The sequence below is a fragment of the Protomyctophum parallelum genome (genome assembly GCF_964188405.1).
Source record: "Protomyctophum parallelum genome assembly, chromosome: 19".
Taxonomy (NCBI): Eukaryota; Metazoa; Chordata; class Actinopteri; order Myctophiformes; family Myctophidae; genus Protomyctophum; species Protomyctophum parallelum.
In genome coordinates this window covers 43,920,398-43,946,323 of record NC_139717.1, presented here as the reverse complement: position 1 = coordinate 43,946,323, position 25,926 = coordinate 43,920,398, and the positions used below count along the sequence as shown (strand labels likewise).

The following is a 25,926-nucleotide window of genomic DNA, read 5'->3' as shown; positions in this document are numbered from 1 at the left end:
GTTAGGGAATAGGGACGTGGTCCATTGGGCCACGCGGGCCCAGTCAGTTTAGAGCTGGCCCAGTCTAACTTCGAAGAGAGGCTTCTTTGTGTACATGCAAATGTCTGTTTAGTAGGCCTATAGCAAACCACAGCATGCAAGCCGTCTTTGTTTTAAATGGTCCCCCAAACCGTTCACATTTAACACCTATCGCCGGGGATGCGCTACACCGCTTTATAGTACATAGAATGTAGAGTTCTCTTCGGGCCTGAAAATTAAGGCCCGGCCCGAATTTGAGAACTCTAATAGAACAAGATACCTTTTTACAGTACAATGTTTCATGTTTACTTACACATACAAATAAATTACACAATCAACACAAACACTTTACTTGGAACACACCCAAATCAAATCATATTACGGTGTACAGTACATGACATGTTCAATCAATTATTCCATCAAAGCAAACGGTTTGTATCTTATACAAAAAAGTTAGTTACATTAAGGCTGCATTCTGGCATTCTGTCGAGCGTGCCAATTGCTGTCATTCTCTTGTATTATTTTCCCACCATGGAGTAACCTCACATCATATAATCAGTTCAGGCATATAAAAGAAGACATATTACAGTTTGTTTTCTAATCACTTGCTTTTCCATGTGCACAGTACGTCATTTTATTTGAGGATTTAAAGGAGAATTCCACGTGTGTGTGTGTGTGTGTGTGTTTTGTGTGTGTTTGTGGGGGAGGGGGTGTGTGTGTGTGTGTGTGTGTGCGTGCGTGCGTGCGTGCGTGCGTGCGCGCGTGCGTGCGTGTGTCGACATGTTCTGTCAATAACATGGAACTGCAGCGATCCTTGAGGAATGGGTTGTTATGAATCTATACCAAGTACTGGACCCTCGTCTGGTTCTGACCGGCCTTGTGTGTGTGTGTGTGTGTAGGCTGAGGTTGGTGTGTGACGACCCTGGTTGAATCATTCCTTGGTTCGGGCCACAAAGCAAAGGGCTAAAGGTCATGTCTCCTTCACCATCCCCCCACACCTCCCCTCCATATGTACAAGTAGGAGGCATTCCAGAGGAGCAGACAGTGGTCAGTCAGTCTGTGGCACACCAGGACCTCACTCTGATCCACCAGGACTTCACACTGATCCACCAGGACATCACTCTGATCCACCAGGACATCACTCTGATCCAGACCAGGACCTCACTCTGATCCACCAGGACTTCACACTGATCCACACCAGGACAGAACATGGACCTTCTCCTCAATCTGCTGCTGCTGCTGCTGTGGTTCTGTTCTGCCCTCGCTGACGCAGAGGACGGAACCTTCAACGAGGAGGTAAAGAATCAACAGACACCTCAGGGAGAGTCATTTGACCAACTGGACCACTGTGGGTCCTTTTGGTTCCATGGTCAGAGTCATTTGACCAAAATGGACCATTTTGGTTGCAGGTCAGAATCGCTTTAGATGCTGTAATGTCATCACAGCAGAGAGAGAGGGAGAGAGAGAGAGAGAGAGAGAGAGAGAGAGAGAGAGAGAGAGAGAGAGAGAGAGAAAGAGAGAGAGAGAGAGAGACAGAGAGAGAGAGACAGAGAGAGAGAGAGAGAGAGAGAGAGAGACAGAGAGTATTTTCAGTATTTTATTTACTTAGTTTCAACAATGTCTTTCTGTCTGCCTGGGAGGAGGGGTGGTGCACTGTGTGTGTGTGTGTGTGTGTGTGTGTGTGTGTGTGTGTGTGTGTGTGTGTGTGTGTGTGTGTGTGTGTGTGTGTGTGTGTGTGTGTGTGTGTGTGTGCGTGCGTGTGCGTGCGTGCGCTGTGTGTGTGTGTGTGGTCTGCACTTTGCTCCTCCAGATGGCTGTGTGCGTTTGTTTGACAAAATAAAGGCTTCCACTTGTACTATCTCAGTTGAAGTTATATACCGGTATATTTGTGACCAGAACTAGATTTGACTGAGGGACTGCCATTGTATTTTTATTTCTTTCATGTCATATGAAAGCAGGGAATCATATAGCTTCAAATGACAATGATAACCTGTCAACCTTGATTCCAATGCCAATGTATTAATACCTGTAGCTATAGACATTTTATTTAAAGACATTTTTACATTTTTGACTAAAACTGGACTAAAACCTTTTACTAAAATTACTAAAACTGACTAAAACCCTTAGGAGTTTCCGTCGACTAAAACTATCAAGGATAGAAATGACTAAGACTGACTAAGACTAATTAAGCATTTTTCCAAATAAGACTGACTAAATCTAAAAAATGCCTGCCAAAAACAACACTGACACACACACACACACACACACACACACACACACACACACACACACACACACACACACACACCGTACACACGCTGTCTATCAACTGTGAAGTGTGAAGTGTCTGCAACGTTACTGTAATAGATTAGAGTGGTGTGTGTGGGTGCCACCTTGTGGCTTTAACAAGTAATTGCAGCGGTGGAACGTCCTCTCATTCAAAATGAACTCGTGAATTCTAATGTCTTGACTGATGGCCAATTGGCAATATGCAGCGTGTAGCCTACAGGGAAACAGCTTGGAAATATTCACAGACAGGTACAGACAGAGAACGCTCTATATAGTCTATTATTGTTTTAATGTTAACATATATAAATATTCACAGAAGTACAGACAGAGAACGCTCTATTATTGTTTTAATGTTGAAGGAATAGTTTTTTCTAACTTAAGCTGTATGAAATACTTGCCATTAATATAGTGGTTGCAACTGTATTAATTGATTGCCCGAGTCCCGTGGTGGGAGTTCTGCTCTGGTTTTGGTGAAATATGAAGTAGTTCCGGTCATTTTGTGTTCACGCACGCACACACACACACACACACACACACACACACACACACACACACACACACACACACACACACACACACACACACAGCCAGTATAGGACACAACGAGCTGTGTTTGTTTATATGTTATGTGATTCCCTTTGTGCGTTCATGAAACAAAGTGAGTACATTATTTTAGGTTCTAAATGCTAGTTTAGTAGTTCAGTTAAATCTGTGACTCTGTATTTTACGTTCTGTGACTTGTGTTTGTTTCATTGGTAGCTCATTTTTGGAACAAAATGCCTCAAATCATGAACGCAGGGTGCAATTTGCGTGAAATCTTACTCTCATGCTACTTCTGTGATACATATTTTATTTACTTCTGTGTTTAACAGGATCTTGACAGTGTTGATGTTAATCAGGCCAATACAAACACTGCTACTGCGAGGTTATATCCAGGAAAAACACTAAGACTTGTTTACATCAGGGTCCTCCATTTTCAATTCATCACAACATTTAAAGACGTACAAATTAATATACACTTCTATGAAACTCAGGACATCATCATAATTATATACAGTTAAAGAAAGTAAAAAAGGGAAAAACATGTAGGCTACAATTGGGGGGGGGGGGGGGGGGGCTTTTACTTTTTTACAGGGGCCAGTTTTGAATTGCAGCCGTCCGTAGGTGCTCTTTGAGAGCGGTTTTGAAGGAGTCAAGGGATTCACATTTCTTTATAGCTGTTGGTAGGGCGTTCCACATTTTAGTAGCATAGGAGCAAAATGTATGTAATCCATTGTCAAATCTGGGTTGCATGTGGTTTGTTGAGCTCCCTCTGGTGTTGAGAGTGTGAACTTCGTTGACATTAAGGAAGTATTTAGACAGGTACATGGGTATCTTAGTGAAGTATTTAGACAGGTACATGGGTATCTTGGTGAAGTATTTAGACAGGTACATGGGTATCTTAGTGAAGTATTTAGACAGGTACATGGGTATCTTAGTGAAGTATTTAAACAGGTACATGGTATCTTAGTGAAGTATTTAGATGGGTACCTTAGTGAAGTATTTAGACAGGTACATGGGTATCTTAGTGAAGTATTTAGACAGGTACATGGGTATCTTAGTGAAGTATTTAAACAGGTACATGGGTATCTTAGTGAAGTATCTAGACAGGTACATGGGTATCTTAGTGAAGTATTTAGACAGGTACATGGGTATCTTAGTGAAGTATTTAGACAGGTACATGGGTATCTTAGTGAAGTATTTAGACAGGTACATGGGTATCTTAGTGAAGTATTTAGACAGGTACATGGGTATCTTAGTGACGTATTTAGACAGGTACATGGGTATCTTAGTGAAGTATTTCGACAGGTACATGGGTATCTTAGTGAAGTATTTAGACAGGTGCCTTAGTGAAGTATTTAAACAGGTACATGGTATCTTAGTGAAGTATTTAGACGGGTACCTTAGTGAAGTATTTAGACAGGTACATGGGTATCTTAGTGAAGTATTTAGACAGGTACATGGGTATCTTAGTGAAGTATTTAGACAGGTACATGGGTATCTTAGTGAAGTATTTAGACAGGTACATGGGTATCTTAGTGAAGTATTTAGACAGGTACATGGGCATCTTAGTGAAGTATTTAGACAGGTACATGGGTATCTTAGTGGTGTAGTGAATCTTGGAGACTCTTTCATTTAGTATAGGGCTCTATATATACTTATATTTTAGAAAATACACACACATAGAATCATCTCTAAATCTGTGCCACACGTTGAGCTTGTAGATCTGCTGTTTTTGCTACTTTTGTTTGACAGAATGACAAAGTAGGGCATTAATTATTAAATAAAGTAAAAAAATGGAGATAAGATGTAAGAGGGCATTGCTCTGCAAAAGGTGCGTGCATGTGTGTGTGTGTGTGTGTGTGTGTGTGTGTGCGCGTGTGTGCGCGCATGTGTGTTTCACAAAGCGCTGGGTTAAATGCAAATGCTCCGTCTTCACTTTTCTGCCCTCACTTTTATCTTCAATATGTACTTTGCTCAGCCAATCAAATCATCGCTATGGGGTGATCAGCCAATCACAAGCCAATGTTTGTGTTTACACAACCTGGAAAGCTGGGCATAGGAGGCACTAACGCCCCTCAAAAAGCTGATCTACAAGCTCACACAGGGTGCTTTCTGAGCTTGTAGACCGGCTATTTCCAAATAGAGCTCTCTCTCTCTCTCTCTCTCTCTCTCTCTCTCTCTCCCTTCCTCTCTTGGAACCCCCCCACACCTTTCCCCCTATATGTTTCTTTTCCCTTTTTACCTCCTTTATGATGAATTCCTGTTCTGTTCTTTAATTGACTATATAGAAGTGTCTATTTGTACGTCTCTAAATGTTTTGATGAATTGAACAAGGTGGACCCTCTTGTAAACAAGTGTAGGCCCAATGCTTTATTGGGTCGTCCACTCACTGTTAACAGTACAGTGCATTTTTATGAAACAAACACATTGCAGATCGAAAAAGGATAATTCAAGCTTTCCGCTTACAGCTGCAATGTTGGTGAGTTTGACGTTGTTTAATACAATTAGATAGGACTGTTCTGTTTGGATGAATGGGCTGTCTATGGGAAGTTGCACCCAAGGTTAATTAAAAGAGGTTAGGAAGCGAAGACCGTACGGTGGACCTGGAGGCGTGATCAATGCCATTTGGCTATTCTGAGTGGCCAAAGAGCATTGACCACACCTCCAGGTCTTTAGTTTACTCAAGTTAGGGAATAAGACCTGGTACTTAAGACACGCAAAATACAGCCCTTCATGTTTCTTTCCTTCCAGGGATCAACATGGAGTCCACCGTACGGTATTCATGTTTCTGTCCTTCCAGGGAGCAACATGGAGTCCACCGTACGGTCTTCATGTTTCTTTCCTTCCAGGGAGCAACATGGAGTCCACCGTACGGTCTTCGCTGCCTGTCCTCTTTTAATAGTCCTTGGTTGCACCTTGCTGGCAAGATGGCAGCCGTGTGCTATCATCAATAATAATAATAATAATATATACGATTTATATAGTGCTTTTCTGGGTACCCAAAGTCGCTTTTAGGCGAGGAAATCTATGAAAAAAAAGCACCTTACCCCCAAAAAATTGTAACAAAAGGTTTCTCAACAGTTTTTTGTAGTATTAGGTGTCCCTAATCACATACTAAAAGTTTACCAAAGTTTGACCACCCGAAAGGTGTTATTTTCAAGATGGCGTCCAAGATGGCCTAAAAACCATTAAAATAGCCTAACTCCTTCATTATTCATCCTAGACAAGTACTTTTTGTGTCTAAACCTATGTTTTTGGGGTCCATTTAACTTGTCCAAATTGCAGAGATACAATTAGATAATTGTGAAATCCAATATTGTGTTTGTGTCTCTGTTAAAACCCTCTGAAATAGTCACCAGTTTCAAGTTAACTAAACTAAATATTTAATAAATGTCTGAATATTTATATAATTTTTGGAATAAGGTGTCAAGATATCCTCAAAACAACAAAACTAATAGTCATAATTTTCAGTAATTCAGAAGGTTGTGGCAGAGAATATTATCAGTTGATAGATAATAGCCTACATGATTGCAATATTGAAATGTTTTGGATAGCTCGGTGCATGGATAAAATTTGGCTCAAACTACGGTAAATAATTCATCATTATACACCCCACCCAAAACTAATTTCTTGCATTATAGAGCGTCACAGTCCCGCCTCCTTTCATGACGACGCCAGGCCCAGGAAATAATTCCCAATGCATTTTTCCCATAGACATTTCGAAACGTATTTATTTAAAGACCTTACAAAGCCAACTCTTGTCGTGACAAATCATGACAACAAACACAATATTTTGGACCAAACAAATAATTACAAAGAAGAAAAACAACAAGTGTTGTAACCTGCCGTTTCTTTCTACTTTCTAATTCTTTGTTTGGCCCAAAACATTGTGTTTATTCACTTTATTGTCATGATTTGTCACAAGAGTTGGCTTTGTCCGCGGCGTAACAGTCTTTAAATAAATACTTTTTGAAAATTCTATGAGGAAAATGAACGGTGATTTATTTTCCGGGTCTCTCGAGGGGGCGGGACTGCAACGCTCTATTTACTCTTAGTGCAGAGTAGTCAGAACCTAAGTCTCTACCGGGTGCAGAGGGGCGTATGAAGGTGGGGTTGGGTGAGAAGGTAAAGGGGGGTCCGGTCTAGAGTTTAGTGGGCCTAGGGTTCCCCTCAGGTGGGTACAGGGGAGTATGGGGAGTGGGGGTCACTGGATTTCTCCCTGGGGACTTGGAGCACAGCAGAGCAAAGTTAAGAAGACCCTCATGGTCTTCTCCTCTCTGCATGTCTGAGGTGGCTCATACATGTCCCATTAAAGCTATGGGGCACTTGAGAGCTTGAGAGATTGGGGCTTGTCTGTCCCTGTGGTGGTAGTTCTAAGACCTCCATGTTGTGCATTGCAATAGCCACATTCCAATATTCAAGTATACATTCTTCATGTCCAGGAGGGGGGAATAGACCTGCATCATTTTGAAGTAACAGCAATCATGACATGTCACACAGTTGGATTGTTGCACCATTCCGGAGCTCCGAGGATTGTCATGTAGAGGAGGAGAAATTATACGCCACACATTTCAACACAGACAGTAATGCAAACGATACATGAAAGATCTTTTCATCTTTGCCATATCTCACTCCAAGTGGCTTAGGGAGCCTGCACTCTCCTCGTTCTCAACCCCTCCAAAAGCAAATTAGCATTTGGGATTCAAACGATTTCTAAGTCATGGCATGCTGGAGAACGGAGTGTGGAGGAGGCAGAAACTAAGGAATTGGGCTTTAGCTTAGGCTGGGAGGAGTGTTCCTATATGTTGCCTGGCTCACTAGTCCCACTGGTCCCATGTGGACCATGCTGGCTCTTACTCCCGAGATAGGACCTCTTGAGTTAGCATAGGTAGTGAGGACAGTCTCCACTGATGGTGGTTATAAGACCTCCACAAATTGCAAGACTGTCAGGCAGACACAGTCGTTTTCCTAAATGTATGTATGCTGGTCCCAAATGGACCTCCTGCTGGCTTTGAGCTAGGCGCTTAGAGTGGGCATAGGTATACAGGAGGGTGAGACCCACATAGTGGTGGTTATAAGACCTCCACGTGGTGCATGATTGTTTGTCAGGCAGACAGGGGTTTCCCTATGTCGGACTGGCTCACAGGAGAGTCGGCGTCTGGTTGGTGGCTGACCATTAATATTACTGGGGCCCCCAGTGACTGATCATTATGGCGCAGAATGTCCTCTCTCCTCTCTAGAACAGCTAGTACAAAAATGCAAAAATCACGAAATGAGGGGCGCCCACTGTATTTATATCGGCCACATGTCATCCTACATTGTCATTTAGTACCCTAAACAAACACGACTTAAAAAGACATGCAATGGAGGGCCTAGCACCCCTCAAACATGCAGTCTGACCATTAGGTCTATGCAGAAAGAAATGCTTGTTTGTTGGATAGCAGCAGGGACACAGCGTGGAGGGAGGTTAGATTGGGATTCTATGGGGAGACGGAGACTGGAGCCCAGGGTTCAAGGTTATTGCCAGCAGTACCAACTACCAAACACAAAGTAAATGTGAAATGAATTGTACACACAACAACTACTAGTCTCGGGAATAAGAAGATGTCTGTGACAAGCATAACTGAACCCTATATCCGTGCGACACTCCACCACCTGCCTATATACCAAGATACATGTGTGATAGCTCTGTACTGACTTACACAACCTCTCTAGTCTCTAGGCCCATGAGGGGCCATTTCTCTCCACTGTATCCCCACTGAGGAGTCCATCTTCCCCATAGACCAGACAAGTGGCCACTCAGCGTTATGTGAGCTTTTATAGATTGCCTATTTTCACAGTGTTTGTCCCGGCCCACAGTTTGGGAACCACTACCCTATAGGGGACTTTATTTTATTATTATTATTGCCAGACACAAACAAACAAAATAGTGCAGACATTTCTCTGTAAATTGATTCCATGATTTGTGTAATATTCCCATGCAGCCTATCACTTGGCAGCCATGCTTTGACATTAATGTCACATGACAGTACCACCCAGTAATAATGAATATATTCCTTATTGTTATGGTATCAAAATAAATCTCCTGAAAGCTTCAACAGAATGTGAATTGTGTATAGGTGATGAATTCACCAATCCTGGGCAGTACGGCATTATAGAAATGGGAAATGTCCTATTACACTGTTATAACCTTATAAACAATTGCTTTAATATATCATTGTACTTTTATATATAATTTATATATGCTAATTGGATTCCTAGATAACCAAAACATAGGGTTAGACACCAAAATTATTTTTCTAGGATGAATAATGGAGGAGTAATGGTATTTTAAGAACTGGCGGCGGCCATCTTGAAAATAACACCTTTCGGGTGGTCAAACTTTGGTAAACTTTTAGTATGTTATTAAGGACACCTAATACTACAAAAAAAGAGTTGAGAAACCTTTTGTTACAATTCTTTTGGGGTCAAACCATATTCTTACCTGCCTATTTACAGAAAGAGGTACAGACATATTTATTAGAAAACTATTTAAAAGGTTTAAAAGGTTAAAAACTAGAAATCAAAATCAAAAGAGGGACAAACAAGAAGGGTGTGTGTGTGTGTGTGTGTGTGTGTGTGTGTGTGTGTGTGTGTGTGTGTGTGTGTGTGTGTGTGGGGGGGGGGGGGGGGGGGGGGTTATGTAGGGAAAGCCAGTTTGAAAAGGTGGGTTTTGAGTGTGGAGGACTGGGGAGGCCGCAGGGTCCTAGTGCCTGACTTTCTGTGTGTGTGTGCGAGTGTGTTTCACAAAGCGCTGGGTTAAATGCAAATGATTGTACTCGATCACCAAATGGTGGTGAGGTGACCACCGCTCCGGTGGTGAGCTGACCACCGCTCCGGTGGTGAGGTGACCACCGCTCCGGTGGTGAGCTGACCACCGCTCCGGTGGTGAGGTGACCACCGCTCCGGCGGTGAGGTGACCACCGCTCCGGTGGTGAGGTGACCACCGCTCCAGTGGTGAGGTGACCACCGGAGCTGAAATAACGTTGAGCGTTGGTGAGTAAAAACAGAGAGAAGGGCGGTGGCGGTGGTTTGCTCTTCATCGCGGCTCGTGACGTCATGTTGTAGTTCGGTGGTCACCTTAGTGACGTCATGTTGTAGTTCGGCGGTCACCTCAGTGACGTCATGTTGTAGTTCGGTGGTCACCTCAGTGATTGTCATGTTGTAGTTTGGTGGTCACCTCAGTGATTGTCATGTTGTAGTTCGGTGGTCACCTCAGTGACGTCATGTTGTAGTTCGGTGGTCACCTCAGTGATGTCATGTTGTAGTTCGGTGGTCACCTCAGTGACGTCATGTTGTAGTTCGGTGGTCACCTCAGTGATTGTCATGTTGTAGTTTGGTGGTCACCTCAGTGACGTCATGTTGTAGTTTGGTGGTCACCTCAGTGACGTCATGTTGTAGTTCGGAGCTCCCCTCACTTCACACAAGTGTGATTTTCCTTTTTCTTCTGCCAAAAATAGCAGTTCTGGCTTAACCGTGCAGTCAGTATTGACCTGGCAATATGGTAGAGGACTATGGCTGCCAATGTAATATGGTAGAGGACTATGGCTGCCAATGTAATATGGTAGAGGACTATGGCTGCCAATGTAATATGGTAGAGGACTATGGCTGCCAATGCAATATGGTAGAGGACTATGGCTGCCAATGCTAACTTTGAACTTTGAACAGGCATAGCTCACCGTTTGACCGTCGGCAATAAACGTTTTATACGCACATGTGACTCCTCATGCCGAACAACTTTCATGTTGGACAAAACATCTTTCTCTCCATCCACTGCATTGAAATAACATGTTTTTCAGTTGCTTCATATTGATATTCTGCGCATTCAATTCTTATTTTAGACTTGGCGTCAGTAAAAGGAACATCACGGTGGTGCAGCATGGTGACTGCCGGGCATATCATGTTTGTTTTTAGTTTTTTCCCAAAATGATGTTTTTACTAATGGGCTCTATGCAGCCAACACTTCCGCGTTCAGTTTGGGCCACCAGAACGCTTCCGTTCGGCAGCCACTCATTCACTGTGAACGTACGGTGGGGATTTTGTAGGAATAAAGTTCAATACTTTATACAACACTATTTCATTTGATAATGTGATGGCATAGTTTTTCATAGTTTGTATTATTTGTGTTGCGACGTTGACATGATGACATGAGTTAGAAACGTCTTAAATCTCCTGTTAAAAACCAGAGTTTCTTCATGGATTTCTCCGGTGTTGCCATGTCCGCTCTAACTCATGTCATCATGTGACCGGTCCATGCGTGCTGTGCACTGCGCAGGGCAGGAGAGAAGGACGGACAGACAGCGGCCCCCGTGTGGCCAAAATGGCAGATCGGCCAAATAGTTGTGCGGCTAACGCAGAATACGTCCTCGTCTGGACACCACTTAGTCTCAACGTGTGTGTGTGCGTGTGTGTGTGTGTGTGTGTGTGTGTGTGTGTGTGTGTGTGTGTGTGCGCGTGTGAGCGTGCGCGCCCAGGCCCCGATCAGTCCAGCTGTCACTGAGATGACCTGCTCACCCACAGACAGATGACCTGCTCACCCACAGACAGATGACCTGCTCACCCACAGACAGATGACCTGCTCACCCACAGACAGATGACCTGCACACCCACAGACAGATGACCGGCTCACCCACAGACAGATGACCTGCTCACCCACAGACAGATGACCTGCTCACCCACAGACAGATGACCTGCTCACCCACAGACAGATGACCTGCTCACCCACAGACAGATGACCTGCTCACCCACAGACAGATGACCTGCTCACCCACAGACAGATTCACAGACAGCACAATCTGTACTAATGATTCCCTGTAAATAAAAGTTGGTATTTGTTCCTTCAAAGTGTTTTGTTATTTCTTATTGTGGAACAAACCTTTTAATGGTGTCTTGTTTGTCTTTGTGTCTCCACCAGTCATGGCTGAGACAATATGGCTACATGGCTCCCCTGGACAGCAAGGACTCATCTAACCAGGATCTGTCTGAAGCCATCAGGGAGATGCAGAGGTCCTACAATCTGGATGTCACTGGACTGTTGGACCAGCAAACCATCACGTATGTCTCCTACATCTACTCATGTAGCTCCTTGGTTTGGTCAACCATTCATTGAAACCTTCGCTAGAGAAATAAGCCACTCAGAATATATAGCAGGAATAGTAGAGGCCAGAATAGAGCCCTGGAGTGTCTGTCTGTCCAAGCACGAAAAGAGCAACCAAGTGTCACTGTCGAACAGCCTAACACACAGACACGCACAGGCCAAGGAGGAGGGCTAGTACAGCACAGCACAAGTAGTACAGTACAGCACCACTCAATTCAGACGGGTCTGATTTCTTTTTTAATACTGTTTTTATTAGGCACTTTTTGTATATGACAACATCAGAATATTATCGACAATGATAATGAGTAGTTCAGTTATATAAAATGAAAAAAAATGACAGGTAATGTAAATGTTCCACATACAATACATAATAAAAAATAAATAAAACATGATAAACATGAAAAAACCAAAAACAAGTGTGAACAGACAAACAAAACGGACATCAGGACAGACACTCTTGCTCTCAGACTTTTCCAACATGTTGTAACTCAACTGAATTACAGACATTCTTTTTTAAATGAGAAAAAACTAAAATAAAGAAAAAACACCAGTTCCTTTTTTCCCTTTCTTTTCTTTCCAATTTTCTATTATGCTATCTATTGTGTAGGAGGGGTTAGCGTGCACCTATTGAAATAGTCATTGAAGGTTTGCCATGTCTGGTAAAATCTATCTTCACTTCCTCTCAATTCAAACTTTATCTTTTCCATTTGCAAGTAGTGCATAACCTCTCTCATAAGTGTAGTGTGAGTCGGAACCTGAGCTTGTTTCCAATTCAACAGTATCAGTCTGCGAGCCAGTAGAGTCACATATTTTTCCATGTTATATTGGAAAGTAGACAGTTTGACCCCGGGCCCCCTGACTCCCATAACTTCTGACAGACAGGTCTGATTAAAGAAGTCTGACATGGAGAGCTAAATTGTAGGCTACTGGACATTATATTCTGGTATTTTCAGCTCTAATGTCTCCTTGTCCCCCCCCGTCCGTCAGAGCCATGAAGAGACCCCGCTGTGGCATTCCTGACAAGACCAACGTGGGGTGGAGCAGCTACGAAGCGGTTGCAGGAGCCAAGTGGGACAAGTATGACCTCACTTACAGGTACAAAATATTGACGAGACTTGATGAATGTCAGGCCAAACCGGCCAAACCCAAACGGTGTTTTGTCTTCCTGTGGGATTACTGTGGGGTTAGTTAGGGAATATTATATAGCTCGAACCAGTGCTGGTTATTTAGTTAGGACCGAGTTGCTTAGCCATTAGCCAGTTATTGTGTCTCATCTAGAAGACTCGTGCCAAAGGTAATAGAAGCTATTCAAGGTATATGGGTTGTAAAGCCAGATACCTCAGTCCGTAGGCTATGTGTTGACATGTAGGAGATACCGCGTGCGTTGCTTGGTATCTGAGGTTTAGAGGGATCTGCCTTTTATGATGAGTGCAAGTCTAGTGTCACGATGACATCACCACTGTGTATATCCATCTTTGGGGTTTCTACATTAATCTGAGGTCAGCGCAGGATATCAATGTTATCTCCATATATGGGACTATAGGTTATCCCCATATATGGAGCTCTACGTAAAAGCCTTCGCAACAGGAATGTAATACTCCACTTGGACAGCTTTGCTTAGTTTGTCTCTCTTTGCCTCTTCCTCTTCCTCTAGTATTGAGACCTTTGCACCTGGAATCCCATGGCAGCACACATTAAAGGCCATCCGTAGAGCCTTCAAAGTCTGGAAGGATGTCAGTCCGTTGTTCACCTTTGAGTATATTCCCTACAACAAAATCCATAACGGCCACCACGATGAGGAGGACATCAACATCATGATCTCCTTCCACGCGGGTCCTCACAAAGGCCATGACTTCATACCATCGGACCTGGCACATGCCTCCAGCCCCATGCGTGGGAAGAGTGTTTTCGTGCACTTCAACTCAGACAGGAAATGGAGCGTCACCAACCAGGATGTGAAAGGTAAGAGATGGTGTAAGAAACATGCGCAGTTGAGACCAAGGAAGCTGAAGGAGGAAGTGTTGGCTGCATAAAGCCCACTGCGCATGTTTCTTTCCTTCCATGGAGCACCATGGCGGCGCCCTTACGGTCTTCGCTTCCCGTCCTCTTTATACAGTCCTTGGTTTATAATCAGGGCTGCACACAACTTTTTTGGTCTAGTACTCAGAAGAGCACCTGGAGGAGTTACTTGGTGCTCCTAAAATGCGGCGACCCGTCTCGCCGGATGGATAAAAGAGGGATGCATGAATAACTTATAGCTAAACTATATTTATTCATAAATAAAGATGAATTAACAAATGATGGTGTGTGTTAGTCTGTAGAATCAGTAGTGTAGGTGAGTGGATGTGTGCAAATATAGTGTGAGGGTGTTGGATGCAAAACAAAAGAAACAAGTGAAAAATCTAATTACTGCTTTTCTCTTTAAGCATGAAAGTCTGTTTTTTAAACACACTGAAATCAACTTGAGCACTGAATATTCTGTAAACACTGTAAACCGACTGCTCTTTGGGCACTGATTTTTTTTTTTTAATATATATTTTTTATCCCACGATTTTGTAACCCATTTTTCACCCCTGTGTCAATCATCTAATGTGATCCTGGGCTCTACACACCCTCCACCAACCTATACAATATTCTGTAAGCACTGTACACTGACTGCTCTTTGAGCTCAGTTTGCTTAAAGCTACAACCTAAACATTTATGCTACAAGCTGGCCATCATCATCATCACTGCTCTCTTGACTGCTGTCATCACTGTCCTCAATTTCAACCATGGCAGATGATGATGCAGGCCTAGTACTCTTCCCCTGGTTGAGCCTGCGATCAGCTGTTTGCATCCACAAGTCAACAGCTGGTTTTGGGTCAAAAGTCTCTGATGTCATCTTAGACAGGTGGATGTGCATCAGGGATGACAGGCGAGAATCTGACAGGCTGGATCTGTACTTGTTTTTTATTATGTTGAGGTGTGAAAATCCTCTCTCACATGCAGCACTGCTCAAGGGCAGTGTAAGGGACAACACAATGACTTTCTGAATGTTGGAGTAATTCTCTGGATTGTTTGTTTTCACTATTTTGACCAAGTCATACACAGAGGAGGCTGCTAAACGTTTCCCTGCTTGCTTTAAACGCATCCATTCTCTTAGAGTGGAGTCTTTGTCAACAGACATGCTGGCCTCATAATTCTGGAGGATGCTACTGAGTGTTGCGTTTCCAAAACTGTGGAGGTCTTAGGAATTTCCTGAGGCCAAGTTGAAGGATCAAAAATGAGAAATTGGTCACATGCCTTGAGGGCTTCATATCTGGCTTCAAACTCCTGAATTAGACCATTCAGTACACCAATCTTGTCCCTGTCAGCATCAGCATGTGCAACAGCCTCTTTCCTGTACTTGCCCTCACTGTCACGCATAAGTGTCAGCTGTCCAACAGCTACCATCAGCTCATCTTTGCATTCTCCAATACACAATCTATCTTGCTGGAACTTGAGGGAGAGGGACTGTAAGATCTCCCCAGTATCAAGCATGTTGGCTAGGAAACAGTGAAAACGCTCTGTGCATACATGTTTTAGGTCACTGTCATCACTAGTAGCCAGTTGGATTTTAATGGCAGGCAACATTCTCCATATTTTCAACAGAGTCCCCTGTCTCCATGCAGACCATCTAATGTTGTGAAACTTTCCTAGTTTTACACAGACAATGCCATTCTCATCACATAATTTCTGTAGTGCTGCGGTTCGTTTTGCACCCCCCTTCTGCAAATAAAAGCTTAGCAGCCTGACAACGGAACGATTAAAAGACTCACAGTACAGTATCATACGATCAGCTGATTTGGCGGAGTTCTCCAGGGTGTGTGCTGTACACAGAATGTGCACAAGGGAATCCCCGATGACCACCTTCTGACGTAGTTTAGGAATGACGCCGTTGTATACTCCCACGTTGACAGCTGCCCCGTCTGTGCACACAGAGACCAACTTCGTCTTCCACTCATCCGCTAAACCACATTCCTGGAATAGCTGCACAAGTCCATCCACGATGTCCTGTGCCGATCGCTTTTCCCCCAGATGAATTAATCCAAGGAAATCTGAGTTAAACTCTCCACTGCTAGACACCGACACAATGTACACAATCTCCTGCTCCGTTTTGTTGATGTCTTCTGATCCGTCAAAGAGCAAACCCCAAAATTCAGCTGCTTTTAACTTTTCACACAGTTCTGAGCTGATTATCTGTGCAATGGTTTGCATGATGCGGGACCCCCCTTTGCGTGAATGATAGGCACTTCCAACGTTAACTCCGAGCCTCTTGAACAGTGGAATGTCCTCTTCAAATGAACTCATGGGCCGTGCATGTTTCGCTTTGTGAAAGGCCAACAGAAATATGTTGCACAGTGCTTGACGCTGTTCTTCATTATATTTTCCCTGCCACTTGTCAAGTGGGCGACTTGGATCCTCGTTAATTGTTTCAACTTTGCTTTTCTCATGCTTATCAAAAGCTGGGTGACTGAAATTCTTTGTCCCTGTATAAAAGGTGCAGTTTTTATCGGCCAGATTGGGATGCTCACGGCATATTTTGCACCACATCTCACTGCGCTCAGCATTAGTTTGGAGCCAGCCGACATCATCCAACCACTTTTCCGCAAACACACGTTTTTGTGGTTCCGTTTGGCGTCTCTTTGGAGGTGGTGGTGCTGGAACACCAAAATAGTTACTTAATGGCGCTTGCTTCTTGGACATTTTGACGAGAGTTTGGCTGTAATACTGCCAGCCCAGGTAACTTTTTCTCCGTGGTAAACTCTAAACTCCTGTCCTCCTCCTCCCACTCTCCCAGTAGCAAAGCAGCATGCATGGATTTGGAATCCTCCCTCGTTTGAGTAAGGACACGCTGTGATTGGCCACAATGGCCAGTGCACTCTCGCAAGACGTGCTGTCACTGCTGTGATTGGCCAGTAGCCACTTTGAGTGGCAGTCGGTGGGAAATGCTCTCGCCACAACATTTTCTAGTATTCTGGCCATAATAATCATTCTGGGCGGCCCCAGCTGTTGGTACGCAGAAGCGCTTCCCGGCGCTTGATTGACAGCGCATTTTTAATTTTGACTGCGCATGCGCACCTGCGCACCACTTATGTGCAGCCCTGTTTATAATAACCAATTACATGCCGCCACCAGATGGCTCCACTGAGAGCAGTTGCATGAAAATGCCACACTTTAGAAGTGTTACGACTCACCGAGTCTAGGACGGTTATTTAAGGAGGCAAGGTGGTAAAACTGCCAAAGTTGTTTTATTATTCTTCGTGGCATACAAATTATAGGAAGCATATATATAAGTATTCATTCAATATGAACTATATGATCTCTTTTACAAACATAAATGACACACGGAAAGGGAAATAATCAAAAGCATACTAAAACTAACCTCTGGAGTTTTAGACACGCTAACCTAACCACCAAAATAAAGAGACAACAGTGCCCTACTATTGCCTACTCTACTCTAATCTAGCAAAGTGTACAAAAAGCAGGCTTCCGTGGCCAGGTGCTCAGAACATAGAAGTGACACTCAGAAACTCATCACGCACAGCAACTCTTGCTATACGGGTGGTTGCGTCATAATATTACTCCGTGCATTCTCTCTGCACGGAGGGCGCGCTGCCTCTAGCCAGCTCCACCCTGGAGTGACTGTTTGGACAGCGGCCCGGAGTGAAGACTTCAGGACGCCTTTATGCCGTCAGGTGGGCGCACCGGCGCAGGTGTAGAAGCTGGTTGGAGGAGCGAGATGCGGAGCGGCCGACCAACAGCGGAGCGACGGTAATGCTCCCCACCAATAGCTGCGCTGACGGACCTATACAGGGATGGGTTAGGCAAAAGGGGCGCGCACCGCGCGCACCACGCAGACACAGACATATATATCTATATAGGCCTGCGGCCGTAACAAGAAGTTTAGAGCCGTAAGTGATCGTGTGATGAGTAGGCATGTAACGATGCACTCAACTCATGATCCGATTCGTATCACGATATGAGGTTCACCATACGATTTTTCACGATATTTTAAACAAAGAATATTACCGCTTTTTTAATTATTTATGTAGCCCTCCACAAGGTTACTATTGACTCGTGAGCCCCCACCCTGAACACAATCAGAGAATTGACCAAAATATGAATTCACAGACCACAGTACTTTAACTATATTGGTGTGTTTATTCATACACCAAATCAAATAAAAGTCAACTTAATTCAACAGTATATTTCAAAGAAATGTGTGTGAAGCAACAAATACCCCGGGCTTTTAGTTCTTAAAAGTCTATGTTACCATCGTTGGCGCGCATGTTGGAGCTCTTATTATTGCACAGTGATCAGTTTATTCCCTTACTCACAGTCTGTCTGTCACGATAATCCACCAATGAATCCCGATAGAAAACTACCGCGCAAGAAACAAGTGTTTTTCTTAGGAGGTTTTTAAAAATATCCATTGAATCGTATCGGTACAGTACAGTACAGTACAGTACAGTACAGTACAGTACAGTACAGTACAGTACAGTACAGTACAGTACAGAGTACAGTACAGTAACATACAATACTGTAAGAGAAGAGAGCAGACCAGAGGAGTACAGTACAGTACAGTACAGTACAGAGCAGAGCGCGCAAGTAATATTTTCGCCCGGTCCGTATGCACCGTCCCAGCCAACCCGCCACTTTTGATGCGTATGCAAATAAAACAGCAAATTGTGCCTGATTTGCTGGGACCAGATTACATACATGACCATATATCTTACGTCATCATTGAGAGCTAGTCATACATATACTATATATATGTAATTTGTAAAATAAAATAGCAAATTGTGCCTGATTTGCTGGGACCAGAGTACATGGTGTGTATATGTATGACTAGCTCTCAATGATGACGTAAGAAATATGTGGATTAAAGGACCCAATGCCAGAGTGTAACTGGTCTTCGATTGTGACGTAATGACGATATGTTTTAGTGTTGGGAGGATTAAAGGTAATGTTCCTGTGTATACATGTATGTAATCTGGTCCCAGCAAATCAGGCACAATTTGCTGTTTTATTTGCATACGCATCAAAAGTGGCGGGTTGGCTGGGACGGATTTTGGCGCAAAGTAACCACAGTATACCGCTAATCAACTTACAAATTACATATAGTATATGTATGACTAGCTCTCAATGATGACGTAAGAAATATGGTCATGTATGTAATCTGGTCCCAGCAAATCAGGCACAACTTGCTGTTTCATTTGCATACGCATCAAAAGTGGCGGGTTGGCTGGGACGGTTTTTGACGTAAAGTAACCACATTATACCGCTAATCAATTTACAAATTACATATATATGTATAACTAGCTCTCAATGATGACGTAAACATAAAATATACCGCTAATCAACTTACAAATTACATATACATAGTATATGTATAACTAGCTCTCAATGATGACGTAATAAAGCTGTGGATTAAAGGACCCAATGCCAGAGTGTAATTGGTTTTCGATGGTGACGTAATGACGATATGTTTTAGTGTTGGGAGAATTAAAGGTAATGCTCTTATGTATACATGTATGTAATCAGGCACAAGTAGTCATTACGTAACATGCATAAAGTAGGTAGGTAGCAAATAGTTAAACCTAATCAACATTTCAAACGTTCCTTCACAGATAAACAGAGATTTGACAGTTTGTAGCGGTCGAAAGTACTTGCGCGCTCTGCTTGCACACTAGTAGGCCATTTATGGCCGACTAGTGTGCAACAAGCAAGTATGCACTCGACAGAGTGCAGTTCTAGTTCATTGTAGATTAATAGACATTAATTAAACCAGAGATCTCTCGGGTTGGCACACGAGGTTGCAAGCAAGAAAGCAGAGACACTGCGGGTCTGGCATATATTGTGATATTGCACTAATTGTCTCCACCAGGCCGAAGGCATGGGGGGAGAGTATGTTTTGCACTCCGTCCGTCCGTGTGTGTGTGTGTCCGTCCGTCCGTCCATCCGTCCGTCCATCCGTCCGTGTGTCCGTGAGCAGCTAATCTCGGCCACCGTTAACCCGGTCGATGCCAAATTTTGCACACACACTCCCTGGATGCCAACGATGAACCTCTGCCCCAAACTTTCCAGAACGGCCTGTTATAGCGCCACCAGGAGGCCGGTTTGTGCAAAACAAGTTTTTGCACAGTACACCTACATATTTTGTCCAAACATCACGCAAATTGCTACACAGTCTCTCTACAGCCATTCAACGAAACGGGTCTTTCAGATTTCTCACACTCCATCCTGATTGGTTAAGATTGGCTTCCAAAGTTCACAGGAGTGCTCAGTTTCAAACAAAATGCTGCAAATCATGAACACATTGCGTGATTTCCGTGGAATTGTGCACCCACATTCCCACTAGGCCGAGGACGAAATGCCACATGAACAATTTCAACTCAGCCTCAAGGTGGCGCTATAACTGGCCGAAAAGTGTTTTTACCTCTAACTGCACGGATCTGTGGATAGGGCAACTCCCTAGAGGCCAAGGAAAAACCTTTGTCTGGAATTTTTCACATCTGCTCTTTATAGCGCCACCAGGAGGCCGACATATGTAAAACACATTTTCTATTATTACTCCTTCACATTTTATCCAAATTTCACGCAAATCGGTACACATGATCTCCATAGTCATGTGATCAAGACAGGTTTGTTTGATTTCTCATATTCCATCCTGATTGGCCACGATTGGCTCCTACAGTTTTCAGGAGTAGCAAATGGCCACAACTCCTCAACGCAGCGTCCGATTGCGATGAAACTGTGCACGCATATTCCCACTAGGCTGAGGAAGAATCCTGGTGGAGACCTGTGCCGATTGGCACTTTATCTAGTTTATCTTCTGTTCTGCAGTCCGTCCTAAACATTTAGGGGGAGGTGGTGCCCCCAGACGCAAAAACAAATGGATAACAAAAACGTATTTTATTTTATTTTACTGAAGGAGTTCTTCTTCCATCCATCCAGGTTCCTACAATGTGTTTCTGATAGCGGTCCATGAGCTGGGCCACACCCTGGGTTTGGGTCACTCCGACAACACATCGTCCATCATGCACAAAGACTACAAATGGAGGGAGACTGATGACTTCCTGCTGTCAGCAGATGACCGCCAGGGGATTCAACACATCTACGGAGGTGAGTGGAAATGGTTAACCCATTTTGGGGGCGGGAACCCCTTTTGGTGTTAGCAGTATGTTATGATTTAGCTATTGATAAATAGCAGATCTACAAGCTCTATGTAGGTCTGCTTTTTTTGAAAAATCGAAGAACGACTAACATAGAAACATAGCTTTTTCAGAAAACTGTCAGGATGTAGAAGACATTTTTTTAAATCTGATCTCAGGTCAGAATGGGTTAAACAACAACTTGATATATAATAATACTTCACTGCAGTTGAATCCAGATCAACATGGATGCTATAGCTTTGCAGCTGCTGTTGAATCCAGATCAATTTGCAGTTATGTCAATAGGGTGCGTTTTGCGTCCCAAAACGCACTTCATAGTTTTGGGCCGCGATACACCAACAACCTCTGCGTCCATGGGATGCACTACTGTACTCCGCATACACAGTAATAATAACTACTGTACTCCGCATACACAGTAATCATCAACAGGTTGCAAAATGCCCCAAACAGGTCCCAAAACATGGTATTTGTGAGCACCGCCACTGTCCATATTTGTTTGTCTTATGACAGAAAATGCTCCCGATTGTCTGAATCTGTGAGCTTGCAGGCTGGCTACGACGAGCACTAGCAGTGTAGCTTGCTCGTTAGCTCCTCAAATTTGTTCCACTTTTGTAATCTCAGCAGTGCATTGAAGTGGGCATAGGGGAAAAGCAGAACCTCCTTGAACGTTTTGCTTAACAATGATCTATTCAGTGCTGTTTAACTTTGGCAATATGTGATATACTAACTAGAGCCTAGACCCTAGACTAGAGGAAAGGTATGTTTACCCAGGGTAACTGGACTAAGGAAAGGAAAGGTACTATGTTTACCCAGGGTAACTGGACTAAGGAAAGGAAAGGTACTATGTTTACCCAGGGTAACTGGACTAAGGAAAGGAAAGGTACTATGTTTACCCAGGGTAACTGGACTAAGGAAAGGAAAGGTACTATGTTTACCCAGGGTAACTGGACTAAGGAAAGGAAAGGTACTATGTTTACCCAGGGTAACTGGACTAAGGAAAGGAAAGGTACTATGTTTACCCAGGGTAACTGGACTATAAGGAAAGGAAAGGTACTATGTTTACCCAGGGTAACTGGACTAAGGAAAGGAAAGGTACTATGTTTACCCAGGGTAACTGGACTAAGGAAAGGAAAGGTACTATGTTTACCCAGGGTAACTGGACTAAGCTCAATAACTTGTTTACAGCCAGGCCCTGCTCATAGAACATTTCATGGTAGGGGTTCAATGCCTTGTCCAAGGGCACTTCAGCGGTGGTAATTTTAACGTGACGGTCCGGGGATACGAACTAGCGACCTTCCGATATCAATACCGTTCGGCCACCGCTGCCTCATATTAGAGAACATGCTAAATGTGGCTGCTAAATAAGAACGGTTTCCCCTATCACCTAGAATGCTACTTGTAACTTGTGTGCATACTGCACACTGTCCTACACTGTGTGTGTGTGTGTGTGTGTGTGTGTATGTGAATGGTAAATGGTGCATTTATATAGCGCCTTTATCCAAGGCGCTTTACAGAGATTGTGCATTACATTCACCCATTCATACACCGATGGCAGCGGAAACCATGCAAGGCACCAACTAGCACATCGGGAGCAATTAGGGGTTCAGTGTCTTGCTCAAGGACACTTCGACAGTAACTCTGGGGGAGCCCGGGTTCGAACTGGCAACCTTACGGTTACCATCCAGGCACTCTACCCCTGAGCCACTGCCGCCCCTCGTGTGTGTGTGGTGTGTGTGTGTGCACGCGCGCCCACACAGACTGTGTAGGACAGTGGTTCTCATAGTGGGAGTTCCAGCTACATTATAGATAGTTAGGAAGTAAACCAAGTGGACCCTAAAGGCCTATTCATAGTCTGGATTTTTGGTGGTGAGGTGACCACCGGAGCTGAAATAACGTTGTAAAAACAGAGAGAAGGGCTGGAGCGGTGGCGGTGGTTTGCTCTTCACCGCGGCTTGTGACGTCATGTTGTAGTTCGGTGGTCACCTCAGTGACGTCATGTTGTAGTTCGGTGGTCACCTCAGTGACGTCATGTTGTAGTTCGGTGGTCACCTCAGTGACGTCATGTTGTAGTTCGGTGGTCACCTCAGTGACGTCATGTTGTAGTTCGGTGGTCACCTCAGTGACATCATGTTGTAGTTCGGTGGTCACCTCAGTGACGTCATGTTGTAGTTCGGTGGTCACCTAACCACCGAAAATCCAGACTATGTATGAGCCTTAAGGGTCTGTAACAGAGAGTGCAAAAATGGAACCAAATGGAGTCTCAAAATTGATTTTACAATAGAAAAGAAAAAAAAAAGCAACAGCAAGAAAACAGCATGGTTGTTTTTCACCATCTGTGCGCAACCTAATGCGCACACACACACACACACACACACACACACACACACACACACACACACACACACACACACACACACACACACACACACACACACACACACACACACACACACACACACATGTGCTTAACTGTATGCTTTCGGGGGTGCCAGTACATTACAGTACAGTAGAGGGTACAGTAGAGGGGCCGCCACACGGTAACTCTGTCATTTCTCAACCGTTTCTGACGCGGCGTGGCACACCGGAACCGGCCCGGTCCCCTGGGTGCGTTCCTGGGGGTCTGGAACACCCCCCCCCCACCGCCCCGCGAACACCCACACGGAGTTGCACCACTCACTTCACACAGGTGTGATTTATTTTGGGACTCATAAGACTTTTTTGGGACTCATTTGAATGACCACCTGTGCATCCCGGGACCCATTACATAGAAAACCTATTTACATCACTATGAAGGCAGTGGGGTGTATCTTTTGGGGCGTTTATAAAGCTATGAAGGTAGTGGGGTGTATCTTTTGGGGAGTATATAAAGCTATGAAGGCAGTGGGGTGTATATTTTGGGGCGTTTATAAAGCTATGAAGGTAGTGGGGTGTATCTTTTGGGGCGTATATAAAGCTATGAAGGCAGTGGGGTGTATCTTTTGGGGCGTATATATATATACGCCCCAAAAGATACACCCCACTGCCTTCATAGCTTTATATACGCCCCAAAAGATACACCCCACTGCCTTCATAGCTTTATAAAGCTATGAAGGCAGTGGGGTGTATCTTTTGGGGCGTATATAAAGCTATGAAGGTAGTGGGGTGTATCTTTTGGGGCGTATATAAAGCTATGAAGGCAGTGGGGTGTATCTTTTGGGGCGTATATAAAGCTATGAAGGCAGTGGGGTGTATCTTTTGGGGCGTATATAAAGCTATGAAGGTAGTGGGGTGTATCTTTTGGGGCGTATATAAAGCTATGAAGGCAGTGGGGTGTATATTTTGGGGCGTATATAAAGCTATGAAGGCAGTGGGGTGTATCTTTTGGGGCATATATAAAGCTATGAAGGCAGTGGGGTGTATCTTTTGGGGCGTATATAAAGCTATGAAGGCAGTGGGGTGTATCTTTTGGGGCGTATATAAAGCTATGAAGGCAGTGGGGTGTATCTTTTGGGGCATATATAAAGCTATGAAGGTAGTGGGGTGTATCTTTTGGGGCGTATATAAAGCTATGAAGGCAGTGGGGTGTATCTTTTGGGGCGTATATAAAGCTATGAAGGTAGTGGGGTGTATCTTTTGGGGCGTATATAAAGCTATGAAGGCAGTGGGGTGTATCTTTTGGGGCGTATATAAAGCTATGAAGGCAGTGGGGTGTATCTTTTGGGGCGTATATAAAGCTATGAAGGCAGTGGGGTGTATCTTTTGGGGCGTTTATAAAGCTATGAAGGCAGTGGGGTGTATCTTTTGGGGCGTATATAAAGCTATGAAGGCAGTGGGGTGTATCTTTTGGGGCGTATATAAAGCTATGAAGGTAGTGGGGTGTATCTTTTGGGGCGTATATAAAGCTATGAAGGCAGTGGGGTGTATCTTTTGGGGCGTATATAAAGCTATGAAGGCAGTGGGGTGTATCTTTTGGGGCGTATATAAAGCTATGAAGGCAGTGGGGTGTATCTTTTGGGGCGTATATAAAGCTATGAAGGCAGTGGGGTGTATCTTTTGGGGCGTACAGTATATACGTTGGTCAGACTGTCTGACAACATGTGTTTTATAAGTCACTCTTATATCAGTCACAGCTGTGTTTAGTATCACCTTCTGGTCTCTGTTTGCAGATAATTCAGTCACAAACAACCTGACCCTGGATGATGTTTCATTCCTGCCTCTCATACTCCAAGAACGGATGATTAAAGCACCTGTAGCTGCTTACACATTTATTCAAGTTTCATGTAGAACGTAGCATGTTACAATCTGTCAGCTCCACTGCACTGGTGGTGACTCACACTGAAATCGGTCCGTGTAGAAACAAGGTAACAAAACCTAACAATCCTATTGTTACAGATGTCCAGAAGCCCAGCTGCGACGCCCTGACCCTGGCCCAGCTGTTGAATGAGATTACGGAACTAAAACATGAGAAGAGCAACATGAATGCAGAGATTACTGAACTAAAACATGAGAAGAGCAACCTGACCCAGGAGAACACCCGACTGACGGCTCATATTGACATCCTGCTGATGGAGAGGACGCTGACATGCCCGACACCACCACCAGGTGAGAGATGTTGCAAAACATTTAGAATAAATATTCAATATTGTGTATTATTACTATTTCTATTTTATCTTTTATCAGGGATTTAGAGGTAGAAAATCTGACTATTATCATCACTGCTGGACTATGACAACTATCATAGAACAATAATTTAAAATAAATAAT

At 43.9% G+C, this 25,926-nt stretch overlaps 1 protein-coding gene across 1 annotated transcript; it reads left to right on the top strand.

Annotated features, from left to right (window-relative positions):
- Positions 1-1,193: 1,193 nt before the first annotated feature.
- On the top strand, positions 1,194-25,850 carry LOC310877008 (matrix metalloproteinase-14-like; the record flags this gene model as incomplete). The annotated part of the gene is made up of 7 exons (XM_083790654.1): positions 1,194-1,314; positions 11,804-11,943; positions 12,974-13,081; positions 13,641-13,948; positions 20,966-21,133; positions 25,555-25,764; positions 25,843-25,850. Exons 1-7 carry the CDS (start codon positions 1,228-1,230, stop codon positions 25,848-25,850), a joined length of 1,029 nt encoding a protein of 342 aa, XP_083646780.1. The 5' UTR covers positions 1,194-1,227.
- Positions 25,851-25,926: the final 76 nt, after the last annotated feature.